At 37.8% G+C, this 10,069-nt stretch overlaps 1 protein-coding gene across 4 annotated transcripts; it reads right to left on the reverse strand.

Moving 5' to 3' along the window:
- Window positions 1–678: 678 nt before the first annotated feature.
- On the reverse strand, window positions 679–9,800 carry LOC139136780 (uncharacterized). Of its 4 annotated transcripts, none has more exons than XM_070704615.1 (8): window positions 9,433–9,800; window positions 6,518–7,453; window positions 5,740–5,891; window positions 5,008–5,085; window positions 4,084–4,186; window positions 2,456–2,620; window positions 1,361–1,446; window positions 679–837 (listed from the first exon to the last, which is right to left on the reverse strand). In XM_070704615.1, exons 2-8 carry the CDS (start codon window positions 7,449–7,451, stop codon window positions 691–693), a joined length of 1,665 nt encoding a protein of 554 aa, XP_070560716.1. In that variant the 5' UTR covers window positions 7,452–7,453; window positions 9,433–9,800; the 3' UTR covers window positions 679–690. The 4 variants fall into 4 exon arrangements, with proteins under 4 accessions (XP_070560716.1, XP_070560713.1, XP_070560717.1 ...); XM_070704612.1 differs by lacking the exon at window positions 9,433–9,800 and adding an exon at window positions 7,671–8,096; XM_070704616.1 differs by lacking the exon at window positions 9,433–9,800 and adding an exon at window positions 7,741–8,095.
- Window positions 9,801–10,069: the final 269 nt, after the last annotated feature.

The following is a 10,069-nucleotide window of genomic DNA, read 5'->3' on the forward strand; positions in this document are numbered from 1 at the left end:
AAATTGCCACCATTCTAATGCTATGATTCTTGTGATTGTATCAATTATCATGTGTCATGGCCTATACAGATTCAATGGGTTTTACTTCGGCTGATATTTGACTGCAATACAGCTATAAAGAATAATAAATTAAGAGGAAAAAAATTAAAGTAGGGAGCATTAACATTTACAATTTTGCTGAAACATATCACATTGTTTGATAACATTTATACCCATGCACATTTTGCACGCAGGCAGCCTAGCTGTCTCGTGACAAGGGTCACGCCATCTGACACAAAGTACAATGCAACATCTTCAGTAGTTGGTGTAAGCAAGACTTCCATGCTGCAGGCATAGCCACTGAGGCTATATCAACACCTGTGATGAAGAGGAGTATCTTGAAATAACTTTGTCCAAACCAAAGTTACACGAAAAGTTAACTTTCACTCTATTGAAATTACATGAGTGTAATCTTAGGGGCTAAGCTCTACTGTGACATTAAATATATCTAATTACCATTTACTCAAGATACCTAGCTACATTGTACATGTATCTGATAAATGCACAATCGGATATGCATACTTCGCATTTGCTGGAGTTAAAAGTTTATTACTCAATCTTTCCTTTTAAGAGGTTGCTCATCATTACATTTTCTATAGACACTGCAATAAGTGAAGGTCCATTCTTACCATTCAGACATATTTCTTTTTGTCAGAGGAAGTAGTGTTCTCTGATCTCTGAATGCACTATTACTGCAACCAGTTCAAGGTTTGTTTTTGTGTAATGGGCAAGGAAATCTTGTGGTTCCATTAAATCTTCAATAATGAATTCTTGTGGAACTGAAACAGCACTGTTTATCTATGGAAATAAATACAATTTTAATACAATTATAGCTTAATTTTTCTCCACAAAGCTTAGCAAGACCGGTTTAATCATAATCAGTCTCTCAGATGTAGTTATAATTATTCAAAGGGAAAGTTGCATGAAAAATGGTGATGAAAAAGTTTATTTCTCTTCGGTGGGGTCTGAAACATTCATATGTCATACTTCAAGAGCTTCATCAAACCAGTGTAGCTTAGAATAATGGAAAGTGTTCTCTTTGACCCATTGACCAGTCTCCAAACGCATGAAGGTGCATGGTGACAAATAAAAGTTTGACATTTGACATGGCTATTTCTCTTGGGCATAAAGTCCCCATTACGAACTCATCCATGGGTGTAAGTCATATGATCAATGATCAATCAATGGCATGGTCAATGAATGGCCAATACATACTTCAATGTTAATATGCTTATATGTGAACCAAACACATTCAATACTGAACAATAAGTACTTGTTTAAGAATTTTAATAAAACAGGAAATAATGGGTTATGAACTTGCCTTTCCAGATGATCCCTGTCGCTCAATCGTTATGGAAAGCAAATCTGGGCATTCAGTCCAAAAATCAATGTGGTTAACTGGTGAATCTAAATGATAAAAAGAATTATACATATACCCCATTACATAATGCATCTATACATGCAATATTTACTCATAAATTCTACTTATAAACATACACAGCTTTCACCTGTTCACCCCAATTCCCTGTAAACAGGTCCACACTCACCATTGATAACAATGGGATTGGGCCAAACCATGGTGGTGAAAAGGTTAATAACAATGGCCTATACATGTCACTAGAAGTACAGAGAGGCTTTCAGTTAAAGCTGCCTAATGGGTGCATTGTATTGTGCTACATGTACATTCCAAGGGTTTGTTCTAGCTTTACATCCCATTTTCAAATTGAGGCAATTTGGTTGGTTTGAGGCTGATTTAAAGTTTTGCATTTATAGGGAACATTGCATTCGTCAACTAAAAAATTGACTTTCCTTTTCAAGCACAATAGCAAAATAGTTACAGCAACATCACTACTGATACATGTAATTACTGTACAGCCAATACCGTCCTTGCAATAGCATGGTATGAAGCAATTGAAATATATTTATTGTGCCGTTTTATTGTCACAAGTTAAGACTATTATGATATCATCATTGCAGGGTACATGTATATATGACAATTTCAGTTCAAAAGTCAGGTCTGGGCCTTAAAGCCACAATAGCTGCAAATTTTATGCATTATTTTCATGATTGTATTTTGAGATCAAAGTTGGTTCATCACAGGTAAATGTGCTAAGTGAAGGGCATGCACAGAAGTATCACTGCTTGCTTATTTTGACCATGCCTACATTTTTTAACAGATTAAATAATAAACAGGTGCAGCACTCATAAAATGGCGGCCAACAAAAAAATGGGCACATTCACAATGCAACTTATGGGCCCGTTCTCTGAAAACACACTGGTATGTTACAATTTTCCATAATACTAAAGCTGCTTGTGTGCCTGAATATATTTGCGTGTGTCTGCCAGTCTACCTGTGTTTTATTTTAAAAATTAATAAGTGGGACTCTCAAGTAATATTTTCTCAAATTCTCTCTACCTTCAGTCATTGTGTTGCATCTTCTGTGGAATTCTTGTTGAATATGTGGAGCCATATCACCAAACTTATAAATATGACGTCTTGTTAGCATGGCATTAAATAGGCTAGGTAGAGCTGCTATCACTCCATCAAATGACGGGGGGATGTGGTAAGAATACCATGACAGTGATATATAATTAAGGCATAAAAATAACATTACACATTTGGTGAATATGTAGTTCTCTTTGTGTGCATTATAAATCACCACCACTACAAATGGTAATTTATTTCAACAAGTTTTGAGATTGTGATTTTTAACCAATCTTCAGAGGTTGTTCACCTTTCAGGAACTTAAGTTTCAACTAATCTGTATCTAAATGTGAAAAGGAATACACTTGAAAAATATGAAAGTTACAAGGTATGTTTTCAGAGTAGCATCTTTGATGATTGATTGCACTCTTCCCATTTCCACATTGTGATCCCAAGGCATTTCAATAATCTTGAATATCATCAAACTATGACAATAACCACAAAATACTTAAAGTCCAGTAAATATTAGTTACAATATTTTAGCATGTACCCATTTATTTCAACTATGTATTTGCATATCATCCATATCAATAAACTGGTACCAAAACACAAATTAAGGCAAATTGGCAATAAAAAATGATGCCATATGTTTAATGTTGTGTAAAATATGAGTGATTGACCTGTAATACCTCTGTTGACATTTTTTGATACTTTTCCATGCATGTAACTTACATTATCAACATGGTTTCAATAATTGTGTATATCAAATTAGGAATATGTGCATAAAATGTAAAGTTAATAGGTTTGTAGTTTTGAGTGTGTAATTGTTTTCAGCATCTTCACATCCTTTTCCTCATGAGCCCACCATTAAATATGGTGACTTTCATTACACAGACAAATATATAATTGCCCCCATAACATCATCATAGGGGACAGTCATTGAATGATTCCGATATTGTCAGAACTTTGTGTATATTTTACTTTTAAATTTTATGCAACGTATGGACGAACTTGCCGAGTCTTTGTACTTTCAATCTAAAGAAGTCCTGTGTCTGCTGTCAGTGTAATCTATTGAAAATGGTAAAATCATAAGCTGCTGGTGCAATGATTTCAAGCTGAATGCAGATGAACATTGCAGATATTCATGTACATGTATAAGCAGGCTACGAGCATATGCAAGATGTTGCACACATGCATGCACTGCTCCACACAGGCAAGCAGGCATACATGATACAACATGTAGTAAATGAAGTAGGTAAGATTCCCAGGAATTCCTTCAGCTTCTTTAACCTTTTCCTGCCAAGTCCATATTTCATCACCAGGTAAAGATGTTTAAAACTAATGAAACAAAACATATACATACATGTATGGTGTCTATTTTTAATATAATACTGTACATTTGAAAGCTGTTGAAAACATAAATACTGTAAACTTGATTTTTGTGGACTAAAGATGCTATAACAGACCAAACCAAGTGGGTGAAAATGCGTCATGTTTTGGATCAATACCGCTTTTTACTGACTTGCCTGATGGGGAAGTGATACTGTCTGGCAGGTAAAGGGTTAAACATGTGAGACATGTAGCTTTGAAATGAATGCTACAGATTCATAAAAGGATATTATTCATATTTTCTTGAACCATTTCACTCTCTTCTACACCAGGTATCATCCACAGTCTGCTCCGTTTCCCATAAAACAATTTATGGATTGGATTGGTCAGATCCTGTAAAGTTAATTAATGTTATTATGTCAACATTTCATGGCCATTATATCACAAACACTGAATATCACATGTATGACAAACTATTTTACGCTATTTGGAGAACATTTGTTACCAATGAATGATTATGTGTTTTAAACGTGTCATAATTTGAAATGTGCATGTTTTGCACAACAACAGTGACAACTCTTTTGGGTTGGAAGCAGCTAGTGGCCGACTGGTTTTGTGTGAGGCCTATCAGCTAGGCGATGTTGCCGTGAGTGTGTGGGGGTTCGAATCCCGTTTGGGTTATAGTAAATTTAGATTCCTTGACACTATAATTCATTGTAGACTTGGAATTTCATTCTCACTATTGTCTTAATTTTGACTCTGCTTATGTACTAGTATTACCAACATGGAAGAATACACATCATATTTCCACTTGAACTCACTGGCATACAACAATAATTACTTACTGTATCATACCAGTATTCACAACACAACAACAGTGATCTGATTGGTTGAGACGTGGAAATAAGAGTGGTATATTCACAATATAACAATGCTCACACATGTGGGAGTTCTCAGCAACAGCTAAAATCCTTTTCAATACACTGTTATGATATGATAGCAATTAACCACAACCAGGGATAGTAATATACCACTCAAATTGACCAGTTCACTTCATATATGCACTAACTATCACTTGTGCTTGTATGTTAGGAACTGGTCCAAATCTCATGGTATACTTGGTGTGCTTTATTGATTACATATGCACCATCCTACCTCTGTGGTGTCTGTAAAGGAGGATATACATACATTTATATTTATTTTGATTTACCTACCTGCTCTTCTTTTAGCTTGTTTATAACTTGCTCAAGGATTTCATCCGTATCTCCATTTTCAGGCAACACTTGGAAGTGCTGAAAAAATTTGCCACAGCATACTCATACACTTCAGTCTCGGAAGATTCTGTTTGTCCTCGAAGAGACATAACCTGCGACATGGAGACAAATTCATAATCTAGTACATCAGCTTTTATGATCGACTGCTTCAAAACACTATCTGAACAAAACACTATCTATGACGTTTTTATATTTATGAACATTATTTTTTCAAAGTAGTGTATAGGCTTCCAGAGTCCAGTTTTGGGAAAAATTTATAAAGATGATGATGAAGTATGATTTCCATAATGCAAACTATTACCCATTCTAAGAAGCCATACAAAATATTACAATTATATCACATAAGCCTTGACAGAGTACGGATGTGAAAGAAACATATAGTTCAAAAGTCAAATAACTATCTCACAAACCTTCCTTACTTGACACTTTACTGAACATAACATTTCCTCAGTGAGCAAAAATGATATATAATGTAAACATGTATAGTAAACACTACGGACAAACCATGCTCGCCATAAAGGTAGGGGATTCGATCCAAGGGATCGAGTTTGTTCTAGTCTGTAAGAGGAATTTGGAGGAGTCATAGCGTTTTCTAGCAAGTAAATTTCCTGGCAAAAGACAATCTGACGCCTGAACCATGCCTTTAACTTGGCCTGTATAATGCATATTTACCTCAATAATTGCAGAAATACTGTTGTCTTTGTTTTCATTCCTTGAGTGCAAGCACATGTAAGTGTCACACAGGAGCTTCATAATACTTGGAACACACTGTAAAAGTGCTGTGACGACATTTAGGGCACAAGTGTTATTGACATTCAGCATACCTGCATTGAAAACACAAAAAAATTGACTGTCAATGTATACATTATACATCTCTTGCATACAATTATAGCTAAATGAAATTACATGTCACACAAATGTTTGCAAAATTGTTGCCTAAAAGTAGGTAACCATTTTGCCTGCCATCAATAGGACAAATTGTCTCCTGCCTCCGGGGTACACAATCCCTTTTATGGGCTATGATTTCATTGAATGCACATCTTGCATAATTTTCACTTGATATTTTCAAGTTATTTGCAAATGACAACATGCGCTGTAACCATGAAAAATAATTAAAAATAAAGAACTTTCATTATAAAATCGCACATTGATAGATTTTAATCACTTCCATAATTTTCTAAAACATCCTTTTCCATGTAATAGTCAATGTCATCAGTTTTTTCCCTGAACCTCTAAGAAAAGTAATGACTGTGTGGCCTAACCTGTCACTAGTTACCACTGGATTCTATGATAGACTCATAACATTCGATACATCATTGTCAAATGGTGATTTCAACTGATTATTTTGTTCCATGTTAGTATTGAGTATACTGCAGCTCTCCTATGACTGAATAATGATTGAAAACTTACATTGTAAATATAACAAAAGCTTAAATTGAGAAATACTTACCATACTTTGGAAATTCCTCCTTTACTACGTACAAATCTTGAAATGTCTTTTCAGAAGGTTGTACCCTGTTTTCAAACTCAGATAGCACTGTGGTCGAGAGACTAGGTCTACTAGGCTCGCATTCCAACAAGGAATTTATTGCAGATGTTGGGGTACTCTCTTGCCGCTGTACATCCTTTACTGTTGAGGTACTTTCTTGCCTCTGGGGGATTACAATGTCCTGTTCTATGTCTACAGTCACTTGTGTCTCATCCTGAACAAGACTAGAGGCATCATCTTCCAACTCTGCTGTATTTGCCAGATTAACACGAATGTCATCAACTTCATGGATGTCATCGTCACCAATGTCATCATCCTCCAAATCAGGAGTGAACATTGAATTGGGCTGTAAATCAATTGGTGTCATCAACATAATATGAACTGCACCACTTGATCTTATGGAATATAAGCCTTTTGCATTGTATTTGAAGTTAGTTGATGCTACACGCTTTCTAACATAACCCTTTGGCCGGTGTTTACAGTCCACATAAATGAAGTTTCCACTGAAGTCTAAACAGTCCTGCAGAGCATCTGCTATTTCCTTGCGCACTGCATCTTCGCCCCAAGTTTGTTGCAAACATAAGTCCACTGTTGTCAATGGCTTACCATCCCAGGGACATTCTTTGTCGAGCACGGTCGGGATGTGTGGCAAAACAACTAACTTGAGGTTGTAGCACATAAATTTCTTTTTCTTTGTGAGCTGAGGCTGTGCAAAAGAGGTCTTTTTGCGTTTCACAATACCAGCACTGGTGCGCTGATTTTGAAACACAGTTGGCAAAACGTTTCCTCTTCTCCCACTGAAAATGGATTGTACAACATTTTGCACATCAGGGCTCCGCAGCTGCTGAAGAACCAACTGTGACTCCTCCTGATTACTGTGATTATTGGAAGCCATTTCTGTAAGCAACAATATACTTATCAGTATTGTCGTTCAAAAATGTAACAATAAACATACATAAATACCTGGTTGTAGTGCTGGTCTCTGATTAGCTTACGAATATTTCATGAACATAATTGACAAACGCTATATGCAGTCTGAAGTCTTAGCTAACTCTGGCAGTATAGATATAGGCACTGTCGGTCAGTGATTGAAGTGTAATTTCGTCACCCTTACTGTGCACACCAGTTTTCCACATGCACCTCAGGCTCTCATTACCTGCACCACTGAAATAGTAACTCATCACCCTCATCGTTCCTCCACCGCAAGTTCCTCTGCAGCTGTCTTGTAAATGTAACGTCGTACTTGATGTTCCCATTGCTAAGCTACATGTACGCTGACAAATATCTGACGATCCAGCATGATATGACTATAGAGATCCCCTTCCAGTGATGCTATAGCTTCTCTGACGTCCTTTTTGATCCCGAAAATAGAGGTCTGCTGTTTTGCAAACTTCAAAATGACGGCAGACAGAATGATAACAATGTCATGTGACTGACATAAACGACTTGTGCCGATTAAACGCGAGAGGCCGAAGGTGGGGCCGTCCACGGTATACTGTTTATGAGTTACTGCCGCATATTGTGAATAAGGGAGCCACACTTATGAAAACCTCGGGCCTCACATATGGCACGGCTTACGTAAATCCCCCCCCCCCCAATCGGATTTTGTTGTAGAGTTTGACAAAATAAAAACACGAAAAAATTAACATATAAAACTAAAAAAAGTAACGGAGAATATTACTGCAAAGTAAAAGTTCTAGCCCAAATTAGCATCGTACGAATAGGCTAAGATCTAATGGCATGCTCACCTGCACATGGTTTATCCACGTGCATCGAGGTAAAATTGAAGTGTACAGTGCATGGAGTGCACTCGGTTTTTTCAAAGACTGCTTCGTTTAACGGTATGGTAGTGGTCATTTAACATCGAGACAGAACCAAACCGAGTATAATCACCAACATATACTCACTAAATTCGGTACCTGCCGAGCGCGCAGCAGATGTGTTTGAATTTGTGCTACACTGAGTATACTCGATGCAAATAAAGCCACCCGTTGTCAAATTTATAAAGGACCGTTGTGTTTTGAAAATATATATACCTCGATATATCAGTAATCTGTATTTCTGACTTAATATACTCATTTTCGGTTGTTCATTGAGCAATCATGTCAATTGTGCAGCGTCAGTGTCACAAACAACTATTCTCCATCTCCATGTGATGTATGTTTACATATAGCCCTGCGTACGATGCTGTGTGTTCCGCTACAGCTAATAGCCCCGCTCACCACAGCCCTGCAAAGACCCGTACGTAGAGTTGGTGACTTCAAATCCATTTTTGGACTTGACGTAAAAAGCCAAATTACTGCCGAAATTCAGCGTTCTGGGCCCAAGTCGTATCCCTGCCTACCTCAGCTACTCGATCGCTTCCAAAATGCCAGTCTTTTATTCTTTTTTCGTAAATAACCGTCGATGTCGGCAACTCTCTCGCTGGCCCTGCTTACGTACGCAGTGTACGCTGTGCATTCCTCTGTGTGCGTTCCTAACACACAGCGTACACTGCGTACGTACGCAGGGCTAGCGAGAGAGTTGCCGACATCGACGGTTATTTACGAAAAAAGAATAAAAGACTGGCATTTTGGAAGCGATCGAGTAGCTGAGGTAGGCAGGGATACGACTTGGGCCCAAGAACGCTGAATTTCGGCAGTAATTTGGCTTTTTACGTCAAGTCCAAAAATGGATTTGAAGTCACCAACTCTACGTACGGGTCTTTGCAGGGCTGTGGTGAGCGGGGCTATTAGCTGTAGCGGAACACACAGCATCGTACGCAGGGCTAGTTTACATACATCTTTGATCAAACCACAGTCCATGGATAGAGGGACTGTGATCAAACCGAGTGCAATACGTTCATGAAATTATACATCATTCTAGAGCAAACGTACCTGCAGTGTTGTCGAATATACCGATCAGCCTTTCCAAGGAGCAACTCCATCTGAATGTCACCAGAGCGCACGTGCTCTATAAAATGCTTTCAAACGGAGCAACACTCGCACAGGCAAGAACCCGGGCAGAGTTCATTCACGCTTTCTGAGCACAAGCATCACTAGGTATTACACTTAATCAAAAACGAGTCCTGTATGTAAAATTTTCCCACCGAGTCTGTGTATAAAACTTCCCAGCTAGCTGCATGTGTCTAAGTTCAGAACGCGTCTTTATGTAAACTTTTCCCACTGAGTCTGTGTATAAAACTTCCCAGCGTGCTGTGTCTTCAGAACGAGTTTGTATGTAAAATATTCCCACCGAGTCTGTGTATAAAACTTCCCAGCTAGCTGTATGTAAATTTTCTCACCCAGTCTGTGTATAAAACTTCCCAGCTAGCTGTATGTAAAATTTTCTCACCCAATCTGTGTAAAAACTTCCCAGCTAGCTGTATGTAAAATTTTCCCACCAAGTCTGTGTATAAAACTTCCCAGCGTGCTGTATGTAAATTTACCCACCGAGTCTGTGTATAAAACTTCTCAGCTATACCTCTCTTCAGAACGAGTGTGGAAGTCACTATCATATTTCGAAAACGGGGGT

This window comes from Ptychodera flava, chromosome 7 (assembly GCF_041260155.1).
Source record: "Ptychodera flava strain L36383 chromosome 7, AS_Pfla_20210202, whole genome shotgun sequence".
Classification (NCBI taxonomy): Eukaryota; Metazoa; Hemichordata; class Enteropneusta; family Ptychoderidae; genus Ptychodera; species Ptychodera flava.

What these genes read in the sequence shown, in the direction of transcription:
- LOC139136780 (XM_070704612.1), bottom strand. Translation starts at nt 7,812, where the DNA reads ATGGGAACATCAAGTACGACGTTACATTTACAAGACAGCTGCAGAGGA. An exon ending in GTATTTCTGCAATTATTGAG is followed by an intron (nt 5,086 to 5,739) that starts GTAAATATGCAT and finishes AAATTTTTTCAG; the next exon opens with CACTTCCAAGTGTTGCCTGA. An exon ending in ACAAGCTAAAAGAAGAGCAG is followed by an intron (nt 4,187 to 5,007) that starts GTAGGTAAATCA and finishes TTAACTTTACAG; the next exon opens with GATCTGACCAATCCAATCCA.